The 27,865-nt window shown below is 52.5% G+C and overlaps 3 protein-coding genes across 40 annotated transcripts in view; 2 read left to right on the top strand and 1 right to left on the bottom strand.

Moving 5' to 3' along the window:
• The first annotated feature begins 472 nt into the window (after window positions 1-472).
• On the top strand, window positions 473-6,453 carry C2H8orf58 (chromosome 2 C8orf58 homolog). Of its 5 annotated transcripts, none has more exons than XM_012119295.5 (7): window positions 473-641; window positions 1,768-2,273; window positions 2,873-3,013; window positions 3,161-3,272; window positions 3,401-3,513; window positions 3,818-3,924; window positions 5,544-6,453. In XM_012119295.5, exons 1-7 carry the CDS (start codon window positions 593-595, stop codon window positions 5,653-5,655), a joined length of 1,140 nt encoding a protein of 379 aa, XP_011974685.2. In that variant the 5' UTR covers window positions 473-592; the 3' UTR covers window positions 5,656-6,453. The 5 variants fall into 5 exon arrangements, with proteins under 5 accessions (XP_011974685.2, XP_042099069.1, XP_027820140.2 ...); XM_042243135.2 differs by having other exon boundaries at window positions 3,113-3,272; XM_027964339.3 differs by lacking the exon at window positions 3,401-3,513 and having other exon boundaries at window positions 3,108-3,272.
• On the top strand, window positions 5,672-22,783 carry CCAR2 (cell cycle and apoptosis regulator 2). 23 transcript variants are annotated; one of them, XM_060409193.1, is made up of 21 exons: window positions 5,742-6,983; window positions 8,932-9,027; window positions 9,310-9,401; window positions 9,829-9,920; window positions 10,120-10,234; window positions 10,406-10,535; window positions 10,709-10,805; window positions 15,239-15,358; window positions 16,946-17,168; window positions 17,255-17,368; window positions 17,666-17,829; window positions 18,273-18,444; window positions 18,532-18,762; window positions 18,855-19,073; window positions 19,687-19,831; window positions 19,952-20,034; window positions 20,723-20,869; window positions 21,020-21,131; window positions 21,225-21,413; window positions 21,528-21,733; window positions 21,958-22,783. In XM_060409193.1, the coding sequence occupies exons 2-21, from the start codon at window positions 8,970-8,972 to the stop codon at window positions 22,000-22,002; spliced, it is 2,754 nt and encodes a 917-aa protein (XP_060265176.1). In that variant the 5' UTR covers window positions 5,742-6,983; window positions 8,932-8,969; the 3' UTR covers window positions 22,003-22,783. The 23 variants fall into 23 exon arrangements, with proteins under 23 accessions (XP_060265169.1, XP_060265167.1, XP_060265176.1 ...); XM_060409201.1 differs by lacking the exon at window positions 5,742-6,983 and adding an exon at window positions 7,975-8,062 and having other exon boundaries at window positions 18,273-18,435; window positions 18,855-19,031; window positions 19,955-20,034; XM_060409200.1 differs by lacking the exon at window positions 5,742-6,983 and adding an exon at window positions 7,975-8,062 and having other exon boundaries at window positions 18,273-18,435; window positions 18,855-19,031.
• A 284-nt stretch (window positions 22,784-23,067) lies between these two features.
• Window positions 23,068-27,865, bottom strand: part of BIN3 (bridging integrator 3) — a 50,781-nt gene continuing 45,983 nt past the window's right edge. For 5 of the 12 annotated variants that reach the window (XM_060409214.1, XM_004004187.5, XM_060409219.1 and 2 more), the window contains 3 exons: window positions 26,537-26,678; window positions 26,210-26,344; window positions 23,068-23,872 (listed from right to left, as the gene is read on the bottom strand). In XM_060409214.1, the coding sequence (XP_060265197.1) occupies window positions 23,726-23,872; window positions 26,210-26,344; window positions 26,537-26,678 (424 nt within the window). In that variant the 3' untranslated portion in view covers window positions 23,068-23,725. Of the gene's footprint in view, window positions 26,345-26,536; window positions 26,679-27,865 lie in introns of all 12 variants that reach the window. The other 7 variants (XM_060409211.1, XM_060409213.1, XM_060409217.1 and 4 more) reach the window with 3 other exon arrangements.

Here is a 27,865-nt window from a genome sequence, read left to right as displayed (position 1 = left end):
CACCTTTGATCGCGCCAGGTTTCAGAGTGGCTGAGTGACTTTCCCGAAGGCACACAGCTGAGCGCGCGGACGCGGACGTCCTGGCCGACGATCTTTCCACCGCCTGCACGTGCTGATCCATTTCCTTCCGCGCTCGCGTCCGGTTGCCGCCCCTCGCCTCTCCCAGCTTCATCTCGGCCGCAGGAAGACAGACTCGGCTTGGGAACTGTGGGCGGGGTGACCCCATGCCACGGGCGAGACCGCGTCCCCCGCCAGGGTCCCCGCTCCTCGGCTAGGCCGGCTGGGCAAGGGAGCCAGGGGCGGGCCTCCTACCCCTGGCCCTGACCCCGGCCCCGGTCCCCGCCAACACTGGGCTGGGGGGCCCAGGCCCCGCCCTCGCGGCCCTCCTCGTCGCATTCGCACACCTGCGCACCCTTCCCCGCCCCGTCCCTCCCCAATCCGGGCTGGGAGTGTCCCGTGGCCGCGCCCTGCCGGGTCCGGACGCGCAAGCCTAGCCGCCCGCCCGACAGCGGCTCCGCCACGGCGGCCGTGATAGCTCGGTCCTGCTGCAGCGGCCACGGCCCGGGCGCCGCACTGGGGCCGGATTCGGGCCATGCTGGGCCGGCGGCGCGTCTTCGCCGTGGAGCCACTGGGCGTCCAGGGTGAGTCGCCCACTCAGGGGCGGGCCCGGACCTTTGGCCTGGAGCCAACTCTTGTGCCCTGGCCCCTGTCTGCGCTCTCCGCCCCACCCGCAGAGCCCGCACTGCCTGGCGCAGCCCGCAGACCTCGGTGCGCCCTCCTCGCCGCCTCCCTTAGGAAGGGCCGGGGATCGCGTCCGCTGTTGGAGACTCTTACTTTTTGGCGTTAAACCGATCGTCACCTCCACCCCATTTTCCCGGGGTCCACTTACCTCTAATTCCTGGTCAGGATCCTCCTTTCCCTGGCCCCTGCCCCAGCCGGCGGTCGCAAAAAGCCCTCATCTCTGCGGCGGCGGACCTCTTTGCAAAGGAGCCGCGCAGGGGTAGACTTCCTGGTGGACTTTCTTGCCCAGAGGGGCCTGGTTTGGCATCCAGGTGCGGCAGTCCGGGAGAAGGAGGCCGGCCTCCGTCCCCTCCAAACTCCAATTCTGTATCTTTACGATCGATCGGGCACCTAGATTGCAGGAGAGCCTGGCACAGACCAGGAGAGCTGTAGAGAGGACAGTGATTGGGCAACCGCGCTGCTTCTCCTTCTACCATTTGGGTTCCCTTTCCTCAGTTCAGATTTTTCTCAACTCTCCCAAATCTTCTGCTTCTCACTTAAAAGAACAAAAGTCCAAAATGATTATGGCTATTGTGATTTTCGGTACCTTTTCCCTCCAGGACTTCCGGGATGGACTTTCTCTTGCATCCTGAGGCCAGTATAGATCCCCGCTTCCCTCTTTGTGTCCTTCCCCCTCTCCCGGAGGCGGGGGCACAGTCACACTCCCCCTTGGGGAGCAGTTGAAGAGGCTATAGTTCCCTAGTGATGGCTCAGAGGTCTTAGGCTGACCTCAGGGGCCAGAGTGCAAGGGCTCCCTGGAAGCAAGTGCCCACCCCTCGAAGGAAGATATCATTAACAATTACTTTTGTAAAAGGGACCCCGGTCCTAACCCAATCTCCCAGACAGGGATGGAGGGATCTGGACACGGCTGTTGTCCGCTGGTCTCCTCCCGTCACCTTTGACCCAGGACACTCCACCAGGGGAACACCACCAGTTGCAGGAATGTTGGCGCAGCCGGCCCAGCCTGATGAGTGACTCTCCTTGCAGATGGGGCTGGCGAGGACCTGGCACATGGTTGTGTAGTGCCTGGAGTCATCAGCACCTACAGGAAGATCCCAGATGTGGCTCCAGTTTGCTCATCAGACTCCTGGAAGAGGCACGACCAGCTGAGAGGTCCCCAGGGGCAGGCACCGCTTCTCAAACTGGCCTCCCAGGACTCAGGAGTGGAGATGGCAGTTGGGGACAGCTCCCCGGCCACCTCACTTGACTTTTCTCAAGACTCTCTGAACTTTGAGCCCCTGGGGAACTCTGAGTCCCTAGCCCTTGGTGCCCTGGAGCCTCCTGCCCACCTAAGCCGGCTTCTAGCCAGCCGTAAGCTGGAGCAGGTGCTGGAGCGCTCCCACCAGCTCTCAGTTCCCCCTACCAGCTTATCTCAACACTGCCACTCCCCAAAGCTATCGCCTAAGTGTGAAATGCCCCATTCTGAAGCAAGAGGACCGGAGGCCACAGAGGCAGAGAGTGATTTAGAGGATGGCCTGGAACAAGCAGAGGTGGTAAGTGCCAACTCTCAAGTGTGGGATGGAGATGGACTCCCCCCTACCTCCCCTGCCACCGCCCCAACCTTGTTCTCCCTGGAACTCTCCTAGGCAGGGTATTGTGTGTGTGAGTGTGTTTGTGTATGTGTTAATCACTTAATTGTGTCCAACTCTTTGCGACCGCCATGAACTGCAGGAGGAGACAACCCTGGCGCCTGCAGCTTGCCAGGCTCCCCTGTCCATGGAATTCTCCAGGCATGAATACTGGAATGGATTGCCATTCCCTTCTCCAGGGGATCTTCCCAACCCAGGGATCAAACCTGAGTCTCCCATGTTGCAGGGAGACTTTTTACCATCTGAGCCACCAGGGAAGCTGGGGCAGGGCATTCCTTGCTTCTAATTGATGGGTTGAATGAGATGTCTCACCTCACCCCCAACCCCCAGCTGTGTGGAGATGAGCAGGGCCTGGGGCCTACCTGGCCCTTTGCCTGGTTGGGCACAGGGTGACCAGCTGGGTGTGTGTTCCTCCTCTTACTTTTTCTGACCCCATCTACTGGCCTGTTGGGTGGGAGTCTGGCTGGGTTCAGAAGTCTCTCTGACCTCACTGTGTCCCACAGGTGGAGGACTTGGGGCCTGCGGCCTGCTCCGGCCTTCCGGGGCAGGGTCTTCGCTATCTGGAGCACCTGTGCGTGGTGCTGGAGCAGGTGGCAAATCTACAGCAGCTCTGTCTGCAGCTGCAGACTCAGAGGGGCCCTGGGGTGAGTGAGCTGTGAGTGGGCAGACCGGCTGGTGGGCAGGTGAATGGGGGAGGCAGAGGATCGGTGGGACCCCTGAAACCAGGACTCCCTTCAGAACAGCCTCAGCCCTCTAGCCAGGCCCAGAGAGCCTGTCTCTCCTGTGCACAGGATCCTGAAGAGGAGGCGCAGACAACCCTGGCGTCTTCACCTCTGCGTTCTTATGCCCCAGGCAGTGAGGTGCGCGGGCCGTGGGAACGGCTCAGCCAGACAGAGGAGACAGGTGAGCGCCAACGGCATCTCCCTCTGCATCTTGCCCGCCCAGGGCCCCACAGGCAGACCGCCTGAGCTCTGGGCTTGATGAGTGCCTTCCTGTTCCTTGCTTGGGGTAACCGGATTATCTTTCTGAAGGAGCAAAAACAGCTTCACCCCCAAAGGTAGGGGCGCCCAGTGCCAGCCCTCCCAGGCTGTCAGAGGCCCTGGCAGAGCCAGCTCACACCTTCTCATCCTCCCAGGAACACAAGGTGGGTGAGGGATATATGTGGGGCCTGGCCTGCTGCAGTGGGAAGCCTCGTGTGCTGCAGTCCATGGGGTCACAAAGAGTCGGACACAACTGGGTGACTGAACTGATATGTGGGGCCTGGTGACAGGATGGGGTGGGGGTGGTATGGTTGGGATGTGTGAATACCCTGAAAGCTAGAATATGAGAGGATTCCTATTTGGAGCAGGTGACTTGGTCCTGATTGTGGTTACAACTATCTGTGGGAGCTTGGTCAGGGATATGTTGTGAGGAGGGACCCTGGGTGACCCCCCTCACCCTCTGCTCAGGGGGATCACTCCCACTGGAACAAAGTCAAGGTCCTGCTCAACCGGATCAGGTGGGGCAGCCCTCGACCTGCTGAACTTGCCACCTCTGCCGATGGCCCTGTCCCCAGGTGAGTCCTGTGACCCAGCCCCCAGGTGAGTTCTGTGACCCTGCCCAGGGCAGGGCAGAAGGAGGAGCCTGATGAGCTAGGAGGCTGGGGTTGTGCTGCCAGTTGTTATTTTTGTCCCTGCAAAATTTGAGAGAGGCAGTCTTAGAGAAGGCTTCCCCGGTGGCTCAGCGGTAAAGAATCTGCCTGTGATGCAGGAGACCTGAGTTTGATACCTGGATCTGGAAGATCCCTTGGAGAAGGGCATGGCAACCCACTCTAGTATTCTTGTCTGGAGAATCCCATGGAGAGTGGAGCCTGATGGGGTCACAGAGTCGGACACAACTGAGCAACTAAACAACGAGTCTTGGAGAGGTTGTGGGAAGAAACAGAAAGTAGTTAAAAAGCCCCATTTATAGATGAGGAGTCTGAGAACTGGGCTGGGGAGGGAAGTCATCTTCCTGAGGCCACATGGCGAGCCAGTGGCAGAGCCAGGACCAAAAGATAGGAAATCGTCATGTGAACCCAGCAAGCCCTCAGCCCTCAAAGCTGAAACTTAGGTCACCTCCCTGGGTTTCTCCAGGAAAGCAAGGTAGCACACAGAATGCCACAGCGGGTGCTGGGAGTGAGGGCCAGCACCTTTACTGAATAACTCTCCAGGGGGAATATCCCCATCAGTTAATATTCTTAGGCTTTTCACAATTGTCGGTCAACTCTGGGGCCATCGTTACTTGTTTTTTTAAGATTAAGTTTTGGCTGTGCTGGACCTTTGTTGCTGCTCGGGCTTTCTCTAGTTGTGGCCACCGGGGGCTACTCTGTTGAGGTGTGTGGGCTTCTCACTGTGGTGGCTTCTCTCGTTGTTGAGCACAGGCTCCAGGACATACGGGCTGTAGTAGTTGGGGTGCATGTTAGCACAGCCTTGCAGACTGTGTGATCTTCCCAAACCAGGGATGGAACTCATGTCCACTACATTAGTAGGCAGATTCTTTTTTTAAAAAAAAAAAAACAACAAAAACCCTTTTATTTTGTATTGGGATATAACTGATTATTCCAGGGCTATATTGAAACCCTGGTGATTGTCCAGTCAGTTATCACCAGGGCTTTCCAGGTGGCTCAGATAGTAGGGTCTTACTGCAGTGCAAGAGACCTGGGTTCAGTCCCTGGGTCATGAAGATCCCCTGGAGAAGGGAATGGCAACCCACCCCAGTATTCTTGCCTGGGAAATCCCATGGACAGAGGAGTCTGGCGGGCTACAGTCCATAGGGTCGCAAAGAGTCGGACGTGGCTGAGTGACCACCACTTTGACTTTCATGGCCAGTTAACAATGTTGTTGTAGTTTCTGGTGAATAGCAAAGGGACTCAGCCCTACACATGCTTGTATCCATTCTCCCCCAACCCCCCTCCCATCCAGGCTGCCACACAACACTGAGGAGAGTTCCATGTGCTGTACAGTAGGTCCTTGTTGGTTATGCATTTTGAATAGAGCAGTGTGTACATGACCTTTTCAAACTCCCTAACTGTCCCTCCTCCCCACCTCCCACCCCAACCCCTGCCCTAAGCAGGCGGACTCTTAATCACAGCAATCTGCCATCATTACCTTTGTTTTTTTCCCCTAGTCTAGAGCTTCCTTCCTTTTTCCATAGGATTGCATCAAGGGACCTCCCTGAAAGGCCTCTGGGCCACCCCCTCCAGAAGACCTTTATGCCATCGTTAGTGGTTAAGAAGAAACAAGACAGAAACCTCTCTGTACGCTGAGACCTCCTGGTGCAGGGGTCTGACTCCCATGGGGCGAGTGCAGTGAAGTCTCCTTGCCGTCTGCCCTGATGCTGCTGCTGGGCACTGCCAGAAAAAGCTGTGGATGCTCTGTCTTCTCTCTGAACTCAGGCAAGGGCTGAGTCCTTCTCCTCTGAGCAGCCAAGGAGCCCTGGGTCCCTGAGAGGCCCCAAAGTGCAGCAACTCCGGGGCTCCTCCTTGGTTGCCAAAAATCCCTGGGCTTAGGCAGTGTGAACCTCACTGATTCATGGGGAATCCATGGGGCGTGTCAGGCACAGTGGTATATCGGCACCCAGTGTGGCTGTGGGTCTGTGGGACTGTCAGTGTGGTGAACGGATTGGATCCAGCTGGCTCTCTGGAATCATGCCCTCATGGTGAGGTAACCACAGGACGATGGACGTGGCCTTCACTCCTGAGTGGACAGTTACTGATCTGGAGTCCTATCTTCTTCCTCATACTCAAGTGGGTGGCCCTAGAACAGAGAAGGGTACTCTTGCTGCCTCTGCCTTGAAATCTTGCCTGAAGACTGCACCAGGGATGGGAGGGTCAAGTACAACACAAGGAACAGCAGAGTAATCTTCAAGGTCTACTCTCTGCTGCTTTACTGCTTATATCATGGCTGAAACCAGAGGCCCAAATTAGCATTTAGACCTTGACAAAATCGCTTAACTTTTCTGAGCCACAGCTGCCCACTTAATCTCCCAAATGGTACAACGATGCCTGCCTTGCCTACCTCACAGACTTGTTCTGAGGATAAAGTGAAATTAAGCTGCCTCAAAATGCTTGCTGCTGCTAAGTCACTTCAGTCGTGTCTCTGTGTGACCCCAAAGATGGCAGCCCACCAGGCTCCCCCGTCCATGGGATTTTCCAGGCAAGAGTACTGGAGTGGGGTGCCATTGCCTTCTGAATGTTAGATGAATAGGAAAGGGGGTTGGAGGGAGGCTAGACTGGAGGGATGGTGAGAAAGTCAGAGGATAAGGGGGAACTGGGGTTGCTAATTGGGGCTAAAATGGCCAGTGATTAGTGGCGAGACTTGGAGCGAGTCATTTGAGTCTCTCACATATCACATCTGGGAATTAGAACACTAACACCTGACCTGCTCATTCCCCAAGAGTTGATGTGAGGACTAAAGAAAATGACTGTGAGAATTCTTTGTAAATGTATACCTAAATATTGTGAAAGTTTATCTTTCCATATCACCTGTGTTGACTGAAAAAATACACACAACCTAAGAGACCTTTATTCCCTGGGAATTTTTAGGACTTCAGGCCTTGGAGACAGCATTTCCTCAGAGAACTCTTTCTAAGGAGGTGAGGCGAGGAGTCAGGTTATATAAAAGTTTGCAGCAGGGGATGGGGGTCTGAACAAAAGTTTATTGTTAATTAAGGAAAACCGAGTATCTCAAATCAAGAAATTTAGCACTCTTCTAAATATCAGAAGCTGCAAGCGTCTGGGCTCCCTGAATTCATTCTTTTCATATGCGTCTCACTTATTGGGGGCCAAATCCTACTGCATGATCATATACATCTTTAATTCCTCTTTCAGCTTAGGGAGTGGGGGATGTGGTGGGTGGCTGCCTCTTGCTCCTTCTTGCACACACCTGCCCCCTGCCCCAAGCTCCTCAACATTTACCAGGGAAGTGGCTAAGTGGATGATGGCTGCCAGATAGCTGGTATTATTCTACCTGGGCTCAGAAAAGTATTTTTCTGAGTGAGGAAATGGAGGAAAATATTTTCTATAGGAGGAGGACACAGTCAGCACACCAATATGGGAGGAACTATTCCATTTCACACCTTTTAGGTTCCAAGCTCTGTTAACTGAGCAGGGGGTAAAGTTTAGTCTCCTGCAGGCACCCAGAAGATGGGAGGTATAAGTGGGGGGGTACCCTCAACGAAGGGTAGGGCTAGAGATGGGGTCATTGGTTGAGTCAGACACAAGGATATCTCTATAGAAACAGGCACTGATCATGCATCCTCCTCCAGTCAGCTGGTTCTCTTGCTGCTGCTGGCTTGGGGGTCCGCCAGAATGAAGCATAGGTGCTGCTTTATGTTTGAGGGTCCAGCTCCAGCTGTCTTTGGACCAGGAACCAGTTCTCTGAAGTCTGCTTTTCTCATGGGGCACGTAAGCGAGGACACCACCGACGCGCGGCTTCCTAACGCATATCCGATCGGGGAAGGCGCACTTCCGCTCAGCAGTTGGAGCGGGATGGCAGGCCGGTGTGGGGGAAGGGAGAGGTCGGTGGAGAGGAGGGAGGGACTATATCCGGGAGAGTGGCAGCTTCCGACCAGTGGTCGTGCTTCCGGAGAGGCGCTTCCGGTGGCGGCGGCAGCAGTGGCTCTGGTGGTTCCGGGTGTCTTTGTCCCCCCGGTGTCGCGGCCCTGGCCCGCAGGTGGGTTGGGGGGGCCTTCCGCCGCCTCTCTGCCTCCTTGCCCCTCCCCCGGCCGAGGGGCTGCGAGAGGCAAGCCGCGAAGATGCACTGGGCGCGGAAGGGGCCGAGCCCCTCTCCGGACTGCAAGTCTCGTCTCCCTGGCAACGGCCTCGGCCCTGGGGGCGGGCGGGAGGAGGAGAAACCTCGCGCCTTCGTCCTCCCACGGCGGCCTGGCCGCGGCCCGGCCCGGGAGATCCGGCTCTGTTGGCCGCTGAGACGGGAGCCGAGGCACGGGGAGCGGGGGAGCAGGAGGGCGGGCGCGCAGCCGGATTTGCGTTCGCCTGGCCGCGGAGCTGTCTTCTCACCAGCCCGTCCGGGGAACAACGGGCCGGGCTTCCGGGGAGAGGGCCTACACCATCTCCTCTCCGGCACCAGCCTCCTCCATTTTTCCGGGCCTTGCGTGGAGCTTTTTGGCGGATGTATTTGAATGAATGAATGTCACCAGGGCTCTTTCCAACCCTTCACTCTCCCCAACCATCTGAGGGTGGCGTGGCATAGTGAGAGGAGCGCTGAGTTGTCGGGAGACCTAGGTGTGAGTCCTAGTTTTTAACGTACCTGGTTCTGTGCCTCGGGCAAGTCTCAGTCCCTCCGAGCTTCGGTTTCCTTTTGTTTGAGTGTAACAGTGTTACCCATCACTAGGTTATTGTGAGGGAAACTGGAGCATTGTAATTTCTCTATTTCCTGGTCCATTTCCTGTTCTCTCCATCTGTCTTCCCTATTCATTCTCAGTATACATTTCCCCACTTTCCTTCAGATCCTTAGTTCCTTTTTGGGGGGTAGGTGGAAAATCTTCCCTGTGAATTGTTAATTTATTTCTTTTCTGATTGAAGGTTTTTTCCCAAGACTCTGAAAGAGGACAGCATTCCCAATGTCCCAGTTTAAGCGCCAGCGGATCAACCCACTTCCAGGGGGACGCAACTTCTCAGGTGATCACCTTTATCTCTACCTGGCCCCACATTGGGAAGTATGTGGTTTGAAGTTAGTCTTTAACAGAAGTTAGTCTTTAAATCCAACAGGGGTTTTCCTGGTGGAGTGCAGTTTGCTGCTAATGTTTCTTAGGAAACTAGTCAATGACCACAGTGGTTGTCAGCAAAACTCTGTTGGGGCTTGTACAGATCCACTTTACACTTTGGGTTTCCTGTCTCCTCTAGCTGACTCTAGTGCTTACCATGGTAGGTGCAGTTCCTGGATTGCTTCTCTTCCAACAGGCGCAGCTTCGACATCCCTTCTGGGCCCTCCTCCTGGTTTGCTCACTCCTCCTGTGGCCACAGACCTGTCCCAAAATGCCAGGCACCTTCAGGTAAGTTGGGCATTCTGTCTGGTGAGTTTCAGCACTCGGGAGAACCTCAGCATGCATGGTTGTCCGATGCTTTCATTCTTACATGACGTTGTTCATCCTTCTTGACACTCCTGTCGTCAACCAGTCCAGAGATAATTAGATCTCTCTGACTGGGGAGTACTTGGTTTTGATTCTAGGGAAATCTCTAGGGTGCTTTTTGGAGTTACAGAAGAACTGGGAATCCTAGAAGCAGCTTATGGCCCAAGAATCAGCATGACTCCCCCCACCTTCAGTAGGTTATGTCCACTAGACACATGTGCTTCCTTCTACAGGAAGCTCTGTGCAGTACTTTGAGCTGGGGCTGGAGGGGTGGAGAAAGATGAGATGCTAATGGCAGAGCATGGATAGATGCTCCCTCTTACCTTTAAACTGCACTTTTCTCACATAGGGTGGAGAGAAACAACGGGTCTTCACTGGCATTGTTACCAGCTTGCATGACTACTTTGGGGTGGTGGATGAAGAAGTCTTTTTTCAGCTAAGGTAGGCTGAGGCTGTTCCCCTTCTGGAAATGCTTACGGGATTTGGTTCTGTCACCATGCTGGTGGGTCCTTCTAAAGACGTTGCTTTGCTGTTACGCAAGGTGTGAGAAATCTTGATGGGAAGGGCCTCATAGGGACAGTCAAGGTGGCTTGGCCAGGGTCTCTCTCCTGACTGGGTCTCCTGGCTTGTGTGCTGGCAGTGTGGTGAAGGGCCGGCTGCCCCAGCTGGGTGAGAAGGTGCTGGTGAAGGCTGCATACAACCCAGGTCAGGCAGTACCCTGGAATGCTGTCAAGGTGCAGACGCTCTCCAACCAGGTATTCATCTCTCTTCAGCTTGTGCATTGGAAAGGGGTAGGAGGGACACCCTGGTGCCCGGAAAGATGGACAGGAACCTTTCTTTGGTCAAGGGGGTAGGGCCACATCTTTCCAAGGTAGTGAGCGCTTCAGCCATGGGATGTCCTGAGTTTCCTGGTTACTGTCCTGCAGCCCCTACTGAAGTCCCCAGCACCTCCCCTTCTACATGTGGCAGCCCTGGGCCAGAAGCAAGGGATTCTGGGAGCTCAGCCCCAGCTGATCTTTCAGCCTCACCGGATTCCCCCACTCTTTCCTCAGAAGCGTGAGTACCAGCGACGTGGATATTGGGGGTGTGGCTTTATGGAGTACTCTGGTTGAATGGACTTGTAAGAATTAGGTTGTTCCTCTCAGTAGGAGTGGAGACTAGAAGAAGGGGACAGGAAAGTTGGGCAAATATTTAGGTGTTTTGAGTCACTATCCATTTCCTTTCTGCAGCTCTGAGTCTCTTCCAAACATCCCACACACTTCATCTGAGCCACCTGAACAGGTTTCCTGCTCGGGGCCCTCATGGACGATTGGATCAGGGCCGAAGGTAAGATGATGATCAAGCAGGAAAGGTGCTTCATTTCATTGCCTCTAAGAGAATGTGCCCCCCACCCCCACTTGTTTTTGGCCACTTCTTGACACTAACATTCTCTTTGTGCAGCTAGATCCTAGTCCCCTTACCCTAAGATAGGCTGACACATTGAGAAATAGTGGATCTTTATAAGCTGGTTCAACAAGTAGGGATTTGGCATAATTCATCTTTCAAAATATCACACTGAATTTGTTTTTAATGTGTAATTTTGTCTTTTATTTCTAGTCTCTAAGATTGGGACACCAAGAATCAAAACTGAAGAAAATAGTAGGGTCCAAAAAAATTTTTTTTGCAGTGTGTTTTTTTAACTGAAGCATAATTTACAATGTTATACCAGTAGATTGGATATTTTATGTATTATGAGATGATTACCACAATAGCTGGTTACTATCTGCCACTCTACAGAGTTATTACAGTATTGATTATGTTGTCTATGCTGTATATTACATCTCCATGACTTACTTACTTTATAACTGGAAGTTTGTACCTTTTAATCCCCCTTCACCTGTATTAGGGCTTCCCTGATAGCTCTTTTGGTAGAGTCCACCTGCAATGCAGGAGACCCCAGTTTGATTCCTGGGTTGGGAAGATCTGCTGGGGAAGGGATAGACTACCCACCCACTCCAGTATTCTTGGGCTTCCCTGGTGGCTCAGTTGGTAAAGAATTCGCCTGCGATGAGGGAGACCTGGGTTCGATCCCTAGGTTGGATCCCTGGGTTGGGAAAATCCCCTGGAGAAGGGAAAGGCTAACCACTCCAGTATTCTGGCCTGGAGAATTCCATGGACTGTTTATATAGTCCATGGGGTCACAAAGAGTTGGACATGGTTGAGTGACTTTCACTTTCACCTATTTTGCCTATTCCCCCCACAACCTCCTCCGCTCTGGTGACCACCAGTATGTTCTCTATATCTGTGAGTCTGTTTCTGTTTTTGTTGTTGTTGTTTTTTTTTTTAGTTTCCTGCAGTGCATGATTTAATTCTTAGTATAAAACATGTTTCTTCCTATACACACAGAAGTCAGTGATGTGATGGACTATGTATGTTGCACTCTGTCCAGAAATCCTGTGCTGTGGACATGTAGACGTGGCCTTGTATGGAGCAAGGCTTTGGGCCTTTGGGGCATTCTGGGCCATTGTGTGTCATCTGTGAGTGTTGGGAACTGCCAGGAGCATGCTTCCTGTTTTCTGATCCTGCCTTACCCTACCTAAAAGTTTTTGTTTCTATCCCTAGGAGTTATGCTCTAGACTAGTTTGTTGAAGACACGTTCAAGTTATTTCTGTCAGTCTTCTTTTTAACTTTTTATTGTGGAAATTTTCAAGTATAAGCATAGTAAATACCGTCATATACCCATTACCCAGCTTCAACAAGTATCAATACCTGCCACTCTTTTTCATCTACCTTATACTTTTTTTTTTTTAAGGTAAAATTTATGTAGGTTGATGTGCACAGCTCTTAGATGGGCAGTTTTGACAAATGAAAAATCCCATGTGACTCACCCCTTTTAAGATACAGAATATGTCCATCACTCCAGAAAGGGTTTTCATGTTCTAGTTCTCTTCTGAAATGAGGACTGTTCTCAGAAGGAAACCGCTTCCTCTCCCAGAAGCCAGTGATTGTTACTTGTAAGTAAGGGCTAAGACTGCAGTCTACTGCAAACATGTAAAGGGGGCATGGAGTTCCTCAGAGAAAAAGCTTTAAGCAAAGTGATGTAGCTAGTCTGCTGAAGCTACTGTGTGTTGCCTTGGGATAGGTCATTGGGAACTTTGGAGTGGGGAGCTCTGATTGTGTAGGATTTTTTTCCGCAGCATCTCCACTGCTTAAGACAGTTTCATTCTCATGTTACTGGTGTGTAATTCACATACACCCATACCTCTTGTCCTCTGCATCTTCTTGGTCTTCAGTTTCCAAGGACTCTACAACTCTCCCGTCCTGTGATTTTATTAAAGACTTCATTATAGACTGAGGACAGCAGGTGCCCTCAGGGGTAATGTAGCCTGGGTGGAAATCAATGGCTGCTATTGACTTTTTGCTTTAGGTTCAAGTGCAGCCTTCCGGTAAAGCCAGTAGCATTTGATTGTCCAGGACACACCAAGCCCTGTGCAAGTTCTGTGTTCTGTTACTTGGGCCATAATGCTTCGGTGTCATGGCCTCTAGAGATAGAAGACATGACTTTTGGGAGCGAGATCCTACCATGAGGCTGTAGAAGGGATTTGCAGAGCAGGGGAGGGGCCAGTAGCAATGAGGTCACCCTCTCGGGGAACAACTGTTTATAACAGAATCAGCCATCTTAGTGTGACTGGAAACCAGGCTTTCTTTTTGAACTTCAGGTTTTGGGAGGCAGAGACCAGTGTCTCCTTTGGATTGCTAATGCTCAACTACTGAGGGGTTTAGACAAGGATACTCAGCCGGGTAGACCGTCTCAGTGTCCTGCTGAAGTTACCCAGATGGCTTCCACTGTTCGTGCTTTATAGTCTCTTCCTGACAATTGACAATAAAGATTACAGGATTCAGTGGAACATGCACTTCAACTTGAGGTTGACAGCCTTTACTGAAGAGTTCACTTCAATCACGGGTGAGCTGAAGAGAGCTGTCAAAATGACTTTGGAGCAGTTCTTCTGTTAAGAGACACAGAAGCACTGATATCCCACAAGGGCAAGATTAGAAGGCAGCTTTTGGAGGGAGATACTGATGAACAAGGACATTACCCAGGCAGAAACGTGAGAAAAGAAAATTTCTGCGTTAAATATAATTGAGTTAGTTAATCAGGGGTGTAATGATTAGGGAAACAACCTAAGCAGGTCTAAAGGAAAAGAGCAGAGACCTGGTAAATAAATATAATTAGCTCAGCATTACCTCAGCACGAAGAATTGACAGTTGATTTTATTTCCCTTGTGAGACATGGGTTTTTTCCCCCCTTATCAGTCTGGCATTTTATAATGGTCTAAAGGTTTTTTCTTTTCTACTGTTTTTATTGCTTGTACCATAACATAGTGAGTGGTACTGTAATAAATGATTTATTATAAAAATGTAGTGTATGATATTATATAAAGTGAAAATACTACAAAAATGATCATTCCCTCTTTCCCTTTAAAGGTAAGCATTTAAAAACTTTCTAATTAAAGTATAGTTGGTTTACAATATTTTATTAGTTTCAGGTGTACAACATAGCAGTTATACTCCATTTAAAGTTGTGTGCTTTTATAGCTCATACTCCATTTAAAGTTATAAAATGTTGGCTATAATCCCTGTGCTGTGTATTACGCCTTTGTATCTTATTTATTTTGTACATAGTAGTTTGTACCTCTTAGTCTCCTATTCTTATCCCCCCATCCCCCTGTCCCCAAGGTAGCCATTCTTATATTTAAAGACTTTTAGAAAAGCAAAATTACTTCTGTCACTTTTTTCCCCAGTGTTCTTTTCTAGTCTTTGTATATCTATCTATCTATCTATATATGCATAGTTTTTATAATTTTAATCTGAGTTCAGATTTTTTAATGCATTCTCATTGAACATGTGTTCCATATTGCAGAGTAATCCTCAGAATTGTTTTAATGGCTGTATGATTAGTGAATTTTTATGACTTAAATGTGTAGGGTTAAGGGTTTGTTGGGCTTCCCTGGTGGCTCTGATGGTAAAGAATCTGCCTGCAGTGTGGGAGACCCAGGTTTGATTCCTGGGTTGTGAAGATCCTCCAGAGAAAGGAATGGCTACCAACTCCAGTATTCTTGTCTGGAAGATTCCATGGAACAGAGGAGCCTGGTGGGCTACAGTCCATGGGGTTGCAAGAAAGTCAGACATGACTGAACAACTAACACTTTCACTTCACTTTTTTCAAGGGTTTGTTACCAGATCTGTCTCTCTTAATTAAACTTGATAGAACCCATAGCATGGTACCATATATGTATCTCTTGTTTAAAAAAAAGTTCTTTTTCTCATTTCAAAAAATTTCATGTTAGCTGTAACTTACAATGTTAAAAAAAAAAAGTTCTTTTTCTCATTTCAAAAAATCACGTTAGCTGTAACTTACAATGTTCGTAAAAATATAAAAAAATTATTTATCAGCTTTATCAGTCAGAGGCGTCCACCATTAATCTTTTTTTTCTGTCAGTCTTTAAAGCTGTTTTTGCTCATTTGAGGCACTGTTATCTATACAGTGTTCCATATTGTACTTTTTGTTGAATATGAATGGTTTTCTGTTATTTAAAGCATTTAAATGTGTACTTTAATATCTTTAATAACAGTCTCTTATATGGCTGTTAGTATGGCTTATTTATCCATTTCTTTAAAGTTCAGGATTCAGATGGTTTCCAGCTCTTTTTAGGCCAACATGTCCTGAAGCTGTATTTAACAGTATGGTTTCTTCCTTCTGGTGATGAATCAACCTCCAGTGATGACTATGACTCCAAGAAACGCAAACAGCGAGCTGGTGGAGAGCCTTGGGGTGCTAAGAAACCAAGGCATGACCTGCCTCCTTACCGAGTCCATCTCACTCCGTATACTGTGGACAGGTGAGTGGGGAGGCTGGGCTTCGGGGTGAGACTTGTAGCTGGTAACATTTTTCTCGTGTAAATGAGATATAGTCTGGGAGTAATTGTGTATGTGTATTCTTATGACCTTTTTGCTCACTTCATTTTTGTTTTTTAATATGACAAATTTATTTCAGAATCTCAAATTCAGACCAGCATAGCACCACTGATTTATGATTTAATCACCAGAAGTTGTTATGCCAGCCTATAATTATGGCATCCCAATCAAAATCCAGGTGCCCAATACCAGTTATAAATCAGGTGGAAACTATGGGTCATGGGAACGGTGGGACTGGTTTCTCAGGGAAGCTGTGAATGGTTTCTTGAGTGTGACGGCATGTACGAGGTCACTGGCCCCCACACAAGCTTACTTCTCACGTGTAGAAACTGAGTAGATGAGTGATCCCAGATGCCAGCTAGCAGGGGAGATGCAGGGCTCCAGCTGCTGTGTTAGAAGCCCCCAGGGCAGATCGACTTTCGTCCACATGGAAGTGAGGGTGGCCTCTGAGCACCTCCTCATGATGGGCAGGGAGGGCGGGCTGCTCTGCTTCCTCCCCCAGGCCTAGGGCACACCTTGTACTCTACATGCTGACCCGCCTGCCTCCCTGGGGTAATCTCAGGAGACCCTGGTCCCCACATCACCACTGTGGGAGGGTGCATCTTGAGTGGTCAGGACACCGATTGCTAATGATTAGCCACACACACAGCTGTGATTTTTTTTTTAAATCACAGTGGAAGCCTGTTGTACATACTATTGGGCCCTTTGTTTTTTCACTTATCTGGAATTTATTCCACAGTTTGTTAGACTGATCTCATTCTTTTTAGCAACCACACGGCTAAGTGGATGGACCAGAATTTATTGAAACAGGTCTCCATTTTTAATCTGTAGTTATTCTAAATCTTGTTGTAATAATAAACATTCTTCTCTAGACATGTCTGTGGACAGGTGCAAGCATTTTATTGAGCTCAGTTCCTAGAAATGGAGTAGCTGGCTTAAAGGTCTGTGAACCTTGAAGGTATGGCCAGGCTTCTCACAGAGGCTGGGTCAGTTTACCTTCTCAAACGAATTGTGAGGTACTTGTACCCCTAGCCTTTGCCAACACTGTGTTAGCCAGCTTCATGATCTCTGTCAGGCCAGTAGGGGAAAAGTGATACCCTGATTTGAATTTCTTCAATTATGAGTGATACTGAGGGTATTTTCATGAGCTCTTCAGTCTCATTCCTTTTTCTAAGTATCTGTTGCTATCAGTTTTTCCAGTTGTCTCTTAGATGTGATTTTTTTTAGTGATTTGTGGGGTTCCTTTTGTATTAACTTTAAGGTAAAGACTCTTTGCTGTCATATATTGCAAATGTCTTTTTTCCTTTCCCTAGATTGACTTATAGCATTTTAGTGGTCAAATCTAATCCATTTTTCTCTCTTCAGAGGTGTCTTCCTTAGAAAACTCTTCTTTCTCAGATTATAAAAGAATTTGCTTCCTTTTTCTTTCAAGTCTTTTTAATGGTTCCATGTTTAAAAAAAAAAAAAAATCGTCTTTGCTCAATCTGGAACTCCCTGCTTTCTTCCCACAGCCCCGTCTTTGATTTCTTAGAACTCCAGCGCCGTTACCGCACCCTCCTGGTTCCCTCAGATTTTCTGGCCGTGCATCTGAGCTGGCTGTCAGCCTTCCCTGTGAGCCAGCCCTTCTCTCTCCATCATCCAAGCCGCATCCAGGTATCTTCAGAGAAGGAATCAGCTGCTGATGCTGGTGCAGAGCCCCCCCCTACAGACAGCGACCCCACCTACAGTTCCAAGGTGAGTTGGCTGGGGTCCTGCCACTTGATCCCCTTGTTGAGGGCTGAGAAAGCTCTCAAGTGTCTCCTTCACGCCTTCCCTATCAGGTACTGCTGCTCTCCTCCCCGGGACTGGAGGAATTGTATCGTTGTTGCATGCTGTTCGTGGATGACATGGCCGAGCCACGGGAGACCCCGGAACACCCTCTGAAGCAAATTAAAGTAAGAGCTGGGGCCCAGGAGGCAAGACACACTCACTGATGATGGTCAGTCCCTGTCAGCTGAGATGCTGCTCATGAGCTCAAAGAAACAGAGTTGAGATACTAGTCGTTCTGCCAGGAGCAGGGTGTGGCCCAGAGATGGTCTTACTAGATTCACGTGGGGTTCAAGTTCATGGGTAGAGAGCCGCCCTCCGCATGCAGTATGGTGGACTCTGTTCCCCAACGGTGGCAGGTTGTTTCCCAGGGGGAGGCCCAGATGATTGGTTTTTCGTGTCTTATCCCTGGTCTCTCTTTGCAGTTTTTGCTGGGCTGGAAGGATGATGAGGCAGTGCTGGTGGGGGGTGAGTGGTCTCCTTCGCTGGATGGCCTCGATCCCAAGGGCGACCCACAGGTGCTTGTCCGCACCGCCACACGCTGCGCACAGGCCCAGGCTGGCATCGACTTGAGTGCCTGCACCAAGTGGTGAGTGGCTGCCCGAGCTTGTCTGTGGGCACCACTGAGTGGGTGAGACCCGGCCGGAGGCCAGGCTTCTGCTGGGCCTTTCTGACCTGTCAGCTCCTGTCAGTTTCCTTGTCCCTGCTCATCTCCCTCCCTCCAGCCCTGCCAGTGGTTGCCGTAGTCCCGAGCACGGCTAGGGGTGTGTAATTGTGGTGAGAGCCAGCTGACCCTCCAAGGCTCCTCACATGTGGTCCCCAGCCACATTCCAAGCTCCTTATTGCCACGGCATCTCGGATAGTAACTGTTGGGTTACCTGTCTCTTCCCATGGACCACTTCTTGAGGACTTGGGCTGTATCTTTTAGAGCTTGGCCCTCAGTACATGTTCATTAAGTGTTGACTGGCAGCTGAAGCACTCACTTATGAATGTCATGGGTCAGCACTTCATTTTTCCTTTCACTGTGAGCAGGTGGCGCTTCGCTGAGTTTCAGTACCTGCAGGCAGGACCCCCGCGGCGGCTCCAGACTGTGGTGGTGTACCTGCCGGACATCTGGACCATCATGCCCACTTTGGAAGAGTGGGAGGCCCTGTGCCAGCAGAAAGCTGCAGAGGCAGCTCCCCCGCCCCCAGAGGTGCCAGCGGTGAGGCCAAGGCTTACGAACCAATGAGGGAGGTAGGTACATGAACCCCGGGACCCAGGTGGTCATAGCCCTTGACATCTGCCACAGGAAGCAGAGCCTCCAGAGCAGCCGGCTGATGGATCGGAGCAAGCAGCAGACACGTCTAAGCAGAGTGCCGAGAATCCGGAGGTCACAGCACAGCAGGAAGGGGACACCGACCTCCCGGAGGCCCCCCCACCCCCTCTGGAACCTGCTGTCATGGCACGCTCCCGCTGTGTAAACCTGTCCCTGCAAAGTATCGTGGAGGACCGGAGGCCAAAGGAAAGGATCTCTTTTGAGGCAGGTGTAGGAGCCGGCGGCTGTGGGGTGGTAGGGAGTGATGGGAACACTCTGTCCTGAGGCTCATGGCCTCCCGCCTCCTCCCCCACCAGGCCACGGTGTTGGCTGAGCTGTTTCTGGAGATGCTGCAGAGGGACTTTGGCTATAGGATTTATAAGACGCTCCTGAGCCTTCCTGAAAAGGTTGTGGCCCCGTCGGAGCCCGAGAAGGAGGAAGCAGCCAAGGAAGAAGAAGCGGTCAAGGAGGAGGCCAAGGAGGCCAAGGATGAGGTACAGAGTGAGGGCACAGCTGCCGAGGCAGACGCCCCGCCGGTGAGTATCGCTGCCCTCTGTGTGGGCACTGGGGCGGCAGGTCCTAAGGCCCAGCAGAACTGGAGCACAGGCACGCCACGGCTCTCCTCTCACTCCCCCACACTCACTGCACGCGCCTCCTGACCCTGGTGTGATTTGGGCACGGGGCATGTAACTCTCCTGTGTGGCTACACAGCTCGGAGGTGAAGCACCTGGGAGAAGGGAGGCGGGCCTGGAGCATTGTGAAGGGAAGCGTGGTTGACAGGGCGCCATGGACATCTGTGTTCATAGCAATGCTTTGATGGGTACAGGTGTTTTCATGACCCTACGGTTAACTACAGTACTGCATTTTCTTAACTGTTTCTAAAGTCCATGGGTGTGCTTCTTGCCTAAATATAATCAAGTAAGCAGATTGCTTATGGGATTGGGCTTGACTCCTGAGGAGCACCCCAGGTGTCTGGAACTCGCCCTGGTCTGCTCTGTGACCCCTGTGTAACAAAGTACATTAAATGAGACACTGCACGTAAGCCTTTATCCCATTGCCTGAAGACGGCTGACGTGAAAATGTTAACCATTGTTATGGTGGGTAATTCCAGGGGCAGCTCTTCTTATCATCTGGGTCTGCTTCTCCTAGAAGGAAGATGGGCTTTTGCCCAAACCCCCAAATTCTGGGGGAGAAGATGAAGAGAAACCCCGGGGTGAGGCGTCCGAGGACCTGTGTGAGATGGCCTTGGACCCAGAACTGCTGCTCCTGAGAGACGACGGGGAGGAGGAATTTGGTATGTGTGGCGCCGGCCAGATGGTGGCTTCTTGACACTGGCCTTACTGCTCTCGTTCTGGGTGGAGCCAGCCCGGACCCGTGTGAGCCCTGCTCTAGGCTCACCTGAGGCTTTCTGTAGCAGGAGCCAAGCTGGAGGATTCCGAGGTCCGGTCGGTTGCTTCGAACCAGTCAGAGATGGAGTTCTCAACCCTTCAGGACATGGTGAGACCTTCAGTGTGCTCTTGGGGCTCCGTGATCGGGAAGCCTTGTAAGGCCTCGGACTCTGCTGGGAAAGGGATGCTTTTACTAAAGGGCCTCTGGCATTTTTTTTTTTAATAGAATGATAGTTCAAAAAAATTTTTAGTTATTTTGGCTTCACTGGGTCTTAGTCATGGCACACCAGGTGTCTTTTGCTGTGGCACACCGATTCTCTAGTTGTGGCACGTGGGCGCTCTAGTTACTCCATGGCACGTAGGATCTTAGTTCGCCAACCAGTGATTGAACGTGTGTCCCCCACGCTGCAAGGTAGATGCTTATCTGCTGGACCACCAGGAAAGTCCCAGACACCTGGCACCTTCTCATTGATGAAAGACAAAGGTAGCTCTTGGCTCATGGGATACCATACTCATATGATCCAGGAGAATACTTCAGTGTCTCTATCAGTGTGGTTCTGAGCGAGCTGTCTGATCTAGGAGCACACACGGTTCCTCTCTGGGTGACAGGCCTTGGGGCGGAAGTGCCCTAGAGAGAGATCTTTGCTCATAGGCCAAGGGTCAGATCTCCAACTGGAAGGTGTGTCTGGGTGTGACTGTGTCAGCCAAGCTGCCTTATTTTGAAAGGGATTCATCCTGGGTGATTTAGCATTAAGAGAGCTATTTGTAAATCTTGTTCATCCTTGTTTCTCTTGCAGCCCAAGGAGCTGGAACCCTCTGCGGTGCTCCCTGTGGACTGTCTTCTTGCTTTCGTCTACTTTGACGCCAATTGGTGTGGCTACTTGCACCGGCGAGACCTGGAGAGGATCCTGCTTACCCTTGGGCTGCGGCTCAGTGCAGAGCAGGTAATGTCTTCCAGTCCTCTCTGAGATGCCTCTCCCAATGTCATTGCGTGTAGGTGTGGCTGGGGATGCTATGGCTCTAGGTTCTTGTGTGCCATTACAGGGGGCTTGCACCTTCTAACTGTGGGCATCGTGGGTGTGTGTTTCCTACAGGCCAAACAGCTGGTCAGCAGGGCGGTGTCTCAGAACATCTGCCAGTATCGGAGCCTTCAGTACAGCCGCCCGGAGGGCCCAGATGGCTCACTCCCTGAGGACCTGCTCTTCGGTGCGAACTGGGCTCTGCGGCCTCCAGGGGACGGGGGCGGCTGGGCTGCTTTCTCCCACTTCCCATCCCTGAGCCTTCTCCTGGCCCTCCTAGGGAACCTGGACCTGCTGCCTCCTCCCGGGAAGAGTGGGAAGCCGGGTACGACCCCAGTGGAGCACAAGGGCCTGGTGTCCCACAACGGCAGCCTCATCAATGTGGGGAACCTGCTGCAGCGTGCAGAGCAGCAGGACAGTGGGCGGCTCTACCTGGAGAACAAGATTCACACACTGGAGCTTAAGCTGGGTGAGTGGCCTGTGGCTTGGGGAGATGAAGCGGGAGGCCCGCACCCCAGACTCCAGGCTGCCCGCCATCCACTCCCCTCTTAGCTGAGCAGTCTCTCCGGCCTGCCCCCACCAGAGGAGAGCCATAACCGTTTCTCAGCCACTGAAGTGACAAATAAGACACTGGCAACAGAAATGCAGGATCTGCGGGCCCGGCTGGCCGAGGCTGAGGAGGTGGCCCGGACAGCCGAGCGACAGAAGAACCAGCTTCAGCGGCTGCTTCAGGAGTTCCGAAGGCGCCTGACCACCTTGCAGCTCGACACACAGCGGATGCTTGAAAAGGTGAGCCTCCTGGAGAGCCGGCCGTTGTGTGGTGAGGTGGGTCAGCACAGCCGGCCCAGCTTCACTGGCATTTGCCTCCATCTGCTAGTTTCTTATGGAATCCATCAGTCAGCAGCTTGTGACCGGGAGCCTCATAGGAGGAAGTGGTTAGTAGTTCTCAGATGGGATCTCGGATCTCAGCCCTTCCTCCTCCGAGCCCGGATTCTCATGTCTGTTTCTAACAGGCTGACAGCTGGGTAGAGAAGGAGGAGCCAGCACCAAGCAACTGAGGGGCCTGGTGCAGGAGCCGCCATCCTATGAGGTCAGCGATGGAGCCTGCTGAAGTTAGAGCCCAGAAAGCAGCCAGAGCAGGACCTGGGAGCTGGAGGCAGGGGTGGCTGACCCGGCGGCAGTCAGCCTCTGTAGAGGCGCTCAGGCCGTCAGGGTGGGGTCTGTCTGTGCCACGTGGGTCGGATGAGTGAGGAAGCCGGTTCCACGCGCAACTAAATCCAACATCTTGTGCACCCCTCGGATGTCATTTTGCCCTCTACTTTGGGATTCCTCCTGGGGCCCTTTCGTCTTGTGCTGACTTTCTCCTGTCCTCTTCCAGTTTAGAATAAGACAGGGCAGGAAAAGGCTTTTCAAGTCTGTCATAAGGTCTGATGCCAATAAACTAAAGAAGCAGACGTGGAATCTGGTTGGGGTTGTAAGAGCCCTTATGAATGGCACAAATCCTGCCAGGTTCCAGGAGCAGGTTTTTGGGGAGGGGGCTCCCTGGCCATCGCAGGAATGGTGTCAGTGCTAGCGAGCGTTTGGTGTGGGGCCATGTCTGCCAGTGAACACTGTGTTCCAGCTGCCCCAGACGTGCCAGAAGAAACCAGCACCTGTCCCCTGGCTCCCTGTGTTCAGAATGTGGTATTGGCTCTGGCCCAGCCTTTCCCCTTCCCCACAAGTCTTGCCTCTTTCCATTAATCCGTGGTTTCAGTTTGACTTTGTATATAAAGTTGGTTTTCTTTCTTTTTTTTTTTTTTTGGCTTTTTGTTTTTTAAATAAACCAAAGTCAAAAACAAACCCAGTGTGCTCCACAGCTCTCCCCTTGACTCCTTGTCTAGGTCTGATTCTGCACCCTCCTCCCCACCCTCAACCCAGCCTCTGCTGGTGGAGGTGTCTCCTCTAGAGGATGGTTGGTGGGGGGCAGCTCTGGGGTCCATGGCCTGCTGGTCAGGAGAGGGGATGCTACGGGTGGTTGGGGCAACCCCACCCTGACCACCCCCCCTAACTCAGCAGGGGGCAGCCTAACCCAGAGAGAGACCTGGGGTGGCCCCCTCTTTATAATTACAGCATACTAATATATGGACATTTCATTGAAAATTTTACTTGGAAAAATAAAATTCCAAATAACCAGGTGAGACATACACCCACTATTCTTGCTCTGAGGCCCATGACTTTGTCGGTGACGTTTAGTGTGGTAGGATATTTACACACGTTGAGTCCCAGCTTCTAAGGAAGCTGTAGGACTAGGGGTCTCCCCTGCAAGTGACCAAAGGCTACAAGTGGGCTGAGCCTGAGTGCTGGGAGACACTCCAGGGCAGTGTCGCAGCCTCTCCCAGAAAAGGTGAGTCTGAGGTGAAAAGGCAGCGTAGGTGGGGGACTCCCAGGGGAGCCCTTCGGGAGGTAGATGTGGTCCCAACTGTAGCCAGGCGGAGACTTCTAGGGACTGACAGTCCAGGCTCTGGCCCGAGGCCAGGAGGCACTTTGGACGGTTCTTGAGGAGCAGACAGTCTACACTGCTTACCTGTCTGCCGGTTTCTGCTACAGTGGGGTAGAGACACAGTAGCCTGCTAGGGCTCTTGGTGTCAGGCTTTCCCGGGGGCTGGGGAGGGGGAGCCACCGCTATCCCCATACTTCTCCCAGGGAGGGGCCCTTTGCTGGCTGATGCCCGAGCTTTTGAGCTTTTGAAAAGGGCAGATGAGGGAGGCTGGCTTGTGTTCCAGAGTCTTCCCCAGGCCAGGCTCAGTCATCGGCCACAATGGAGAGGGCTCGGAGCTCGCTCAGCCTGGCCTCGTTCTCCCGCTCCCGCTGCTCGTCAGGGCAGCCGGGCTGGTCAAGCTGCTGGGTCAAGTCTCCAAAGATCTTGTGCATTTCTGAGTAGTACACGACCTGGGGATGGTAAGAGGAGAGGTCTGCAGGTGCTATGCTCAGGACACGGGGCCCCAAAGCACTGCACCCCTGGGATGGTGGGCAGAGAAGTTGGAGCCTATGGGCTGGCCCCCTGCTGTTCCGTCACCTCCCCTCCACCACCGCCCTTCCCCTTGGACTGCAGGACAACCACGGCCCTGAGTCCTTCAGGAACGTTTGCTGCCCATTGCCTGGGTGCAGAGGGGAGTGACAGGTCCTTGGTGAGGTGGAGGCTTGAGCTCTCCAGGCAGCTGAGGGGAGAGGGCTGGGGGGAGTGGGTAGACCCTTGGATCTTGGGGGTGGGCCTAGGGAGTCAGGCACTTGAGGGGCTACCTGCTTTATGGAAGCCAGGAGAAGCTCTTGGCCATGGGGGAGAGATCAAGGCAGCTCCCAGAGCCCTGGGACAGTCTTAGAGGTCAAGGTGAGAGGGGACACACCTTCCCAGCCCTGACCACCACCTCAGCTGCAGACCCAGGAAAGCCAAGCCAGAGACCAGGATTGTTCTGTGTCTCCTGCACAGACACCAGAGTAGGAAGGCGGCCTGCAGGAAGGACGTGGGGGCAGGAGGCTGAGGAGCGAGGACCATCAGCTGGGGGCCCCTTCTGCCTCAGCCTCCACCTCACAACCAAATGAAAGCATGGGCTTTCAAGAAAATGTTCGATACTGCTTGAGCACCCTGAAATTTTACCAGCTCCAGCTCCAAGGTGTCTCTGGGGAGGAGGAACTCTCCTTTTCCTGAGGCTTGCAGTGCTACTAGGGGCAAGGCCAGGTCACGTCGCCTTCCACACTCCCAGAGCTGGGTCTCCACTGGCTGAGGGGTAGTTGAATCAAGGTCTCCAAATCCTGTGTCACCCAAGGGGCTGGGGCCTGGGCTGGGGTGGTGAGGATGGATGGCTCCCTCCCCCAGCTCCCTGCCCCGAGCCGCACTGCGCAGGCTGAGTCACTCGGAATGCTCACTTCTGTGACTAATGACAGCAGCAGCCGCGGGAGGGGGAGGCTGGCGCTGACGAGGCAGTAAACAACCCCTCACCACCTTGCTGCCTGGTTACAGGGCGCCCAGAGCTCCCTGCCTGGGCACTTGGTTTTCCTCCTGCACACAGTGCAGGGTGGAGGGGCCATGCTGGGGGCCTGGGAGCACGGCACAGGAGAGGGAAGGCTAGGGCCTCCTCAAACCATTGCCCTTTAGCCCAGGGAGAAGCCCCTGGAAGCAAGCCTGCATGCACCTCCAAGGGCAGGGCCACCCCCACGCACTCAGCTCTCTGCTTCACTTTCCCTGCACCCCCGGGGTTCTGGTCACTAATGTTAATCCTGCTCAGGGCTCCGGATCCCATGATTCCCATGGGTCCTGGGGTTCTCCCAAGATAGGCTGGGAGAGAGAAACCTGGCTTTTCCTCAGAGTCTGCAACTGTGGACACTGCAAGAACGAGTGTGTCCACTAGAGGGCGCCAGACACCCAGGCCAGGAGCTGAGGAGCTGAGGAGCTGAGGTTGGAGGCGGAGGGGGACATGCTGAGCCTTTAGCTTTGTTACCTGGTGGGAAATTGGCAGAATGCTGACTACCTGCTGTCACCTTGTGGGGGGAGTGGGAGGAGGCGGCGGGGTGTCCCACATATAGAAAACCTTTTGGTTTTGGCACCTCAACCTTTTCCCGCTAACTGCCTGAAGAATGTGGGGCAGAGGAGGGCAGGAGCGACTCTGTCTTTACACCCTTGAGTGGCAGGAGGCATGGTTCCTAGGGCCACCTCAGTGCACCTCCACCCCAGCCCAGCCCGAGTGAGCCTACCTTTCCACCGAAAGTGGTGCCCCAGAGGGAGTGCTGAGCATGGTTCTCTCCAGGGTTTAGGGACCCTGCCCAGAGTTGCTAAAGGTCAAGACACTCCCTGGTCTTCCACCGAAAGGGCTAATCAGGGTCTGTAGGAAAAGGCCTCTGTTCTTGACCTGAGCCCACCAGGCAAGGTACCTGCCCATCAGGGTGAGGCACTGTAGGTGCGGCCTGGTTTCTTCCTGCCCTTGTGGTTGAGCGGGAGTGGGGAGAACTTGAGGGAAGGACTCATGGATAAGGTGGACCTTGTCCCAAGGCTAGGATTAACCACAGAGCAACAGAGAAACCAAAACAGGAATTCTAGCCAACAACCAGAAGTGCCTGGATTCCTCCCCTCAGGCAGTGCTGGGGAGGGCGGGGGTGGTGGGAGAAAGTGGCTAAGCCCACTTCAAGTGTGTGTGGTGGGGCTGGGCTGGTCCGAAGCCCACAGCCGCCTCCCCACCAAGAGAAGCAGTGCTGGGCCATCCTCCAGGGCAGGAGGGGTGGCAGCCGCCTCACCTGTGCTCTGATCAGGGACTCAAAGCTGGGCTGGAAGTAGTCCAGTCGGCTGTTGTAGAAGCGCGGCATCTCATCCAGGAGCTGCTTGTTCTTGGCCTCAAAGTCATCCCGCACTGGCCTAAGCTCTTCTCGGGCCTGGGGAGCAACACGCTGGGTGTCACGGCTCACCCAGAACCCTGACTGGGGCAAGATATGTGTGTGGGGGCGGTGGGGGGGGGGAGGGTGGAGTTGTCAGGACATCTGGTGTCTCGGCCCCTTGGTGAAGGAGGAACTTGCCGTGTGGGACCACACGGCTTTCGGTCCACCCCCAGCACTTCCTCCTGGTACCTGGTGGAGTTTGGCCAGTACCGGTCCCGTCTTCTCCTTCTCCTCGTACTTCTCCACCTTGGCTTGGAGCCTTCTGTAGTCCTGCAAGGCCTGCTCCCGCCGTTTCACTGCCATATTGAGACTTGGGAACACACTGCCGAACCTGGGAAGACAGGCCCGTTCTTAGAGCTGCAGGCTGGCAGTTCATTGCTCATTCAGAAACACATACTGAGTGTCTATCAAGGACCAGGCTTCATTCTAGATCTTGGGGATCTTACTATGGATGAGTCAGATGTGGCCCTGGCTTCAGTGGGGTACATGCTGAGAATATCACCGTGGGGTAAGGTCGGGGGAAGGAAGACAGGGCAAAGGGCCTCTCCATGGCCCCTAAGGAGACTCGGGGTCGTGAATGCAAGATGCCAAGGATGTGGCCACTGCCTTTTAGCCCCCACCTTGTAAGACTCCACACATTTCAGAGTATGGAGGAGCTGAAGACTCCTTGGAGTATTTTTTTTTTTGACTTGGTACAAAATGATTCAGCTTCTATTAATTAGCATCATGCCTCTGAGAAGAAACAAAAGACAGACGAGCTAGCAGAACCAGGAGAGCTCCCTAGACAATCATGTAGGGACAGGGGTAGACAGGGCTCAGGAAGCCATTTGAGCAAATGGAGACACACCCTTCACGATTGGGCCTGGATCCAAGGGTGCTCCAGGAGCTGGGCCAAGGGCAGCCACTCTGAGGGCTGGTGTCAGAAAAGCCTGGAGATCAAGCTTCTGTCCAACATCTTCCTTTAAAAAAGTGCAAGAGCTGAGACCAGAGAGATGACATGAATTGTCTAAGGTCACAGTTAGGTAGTGCGGGCCCAGCAGAGGTTCACTCCAGGGTCCCAGCTCTCCATCTGGCACCTCCCCACCGCCTCACACTGCCATGAGGTGCAACCATGCCTGCTCCCACATCAATCAGCCATTAAAGAAGAATGAAGTGATGCCAGCTGCAGCAAGACTGATGGACCTAGAGATGACGATGCTAAATCAGACAGAGAAAGACAAGTATCATATTGTATTGTTCATACATAGACTCTAAAACACGACACGCATGAACAAAACAGAAACAGATTCATAGACGTAGAAAACAAACTGATAGCTACCAAACAGCAAGAGCTGTCAGTCACTAAGTCGTGTCCGACTCTGCGACCCCGTGGAGTGCAGTTTACCAGGTTTCCCTGTCCTTCACTATCTCCCAGATTTTGATCAAACTCATGTCCATTGAGGAAGGGGAGGGGTAAATTAGGAGTTTGGGACTAGCCAGATACACACCGCTATATATAAAATAGATGAGCAAGGATTT

The sequence above is a fragment of the Ovis aries genome, chromosome 2 (genome assembly GCF_016772045.2).
Source record: "Ovis aries strain OAR_USU_Benz2616 breed Rambouillet chromosome 2, ARS-UI_Ramb_v3.0, whole genome shotgun sequence".
NCBI lineage: Eukaryota > Metazoa > Chordata > Mammalia > Artiodactyla > Bovidae > Ovis > Ovis aries.
Note: the sequence above shows the minus strand (reverse complement) of the source record. Positions and strands in the feature narration are given on the sequence as shown.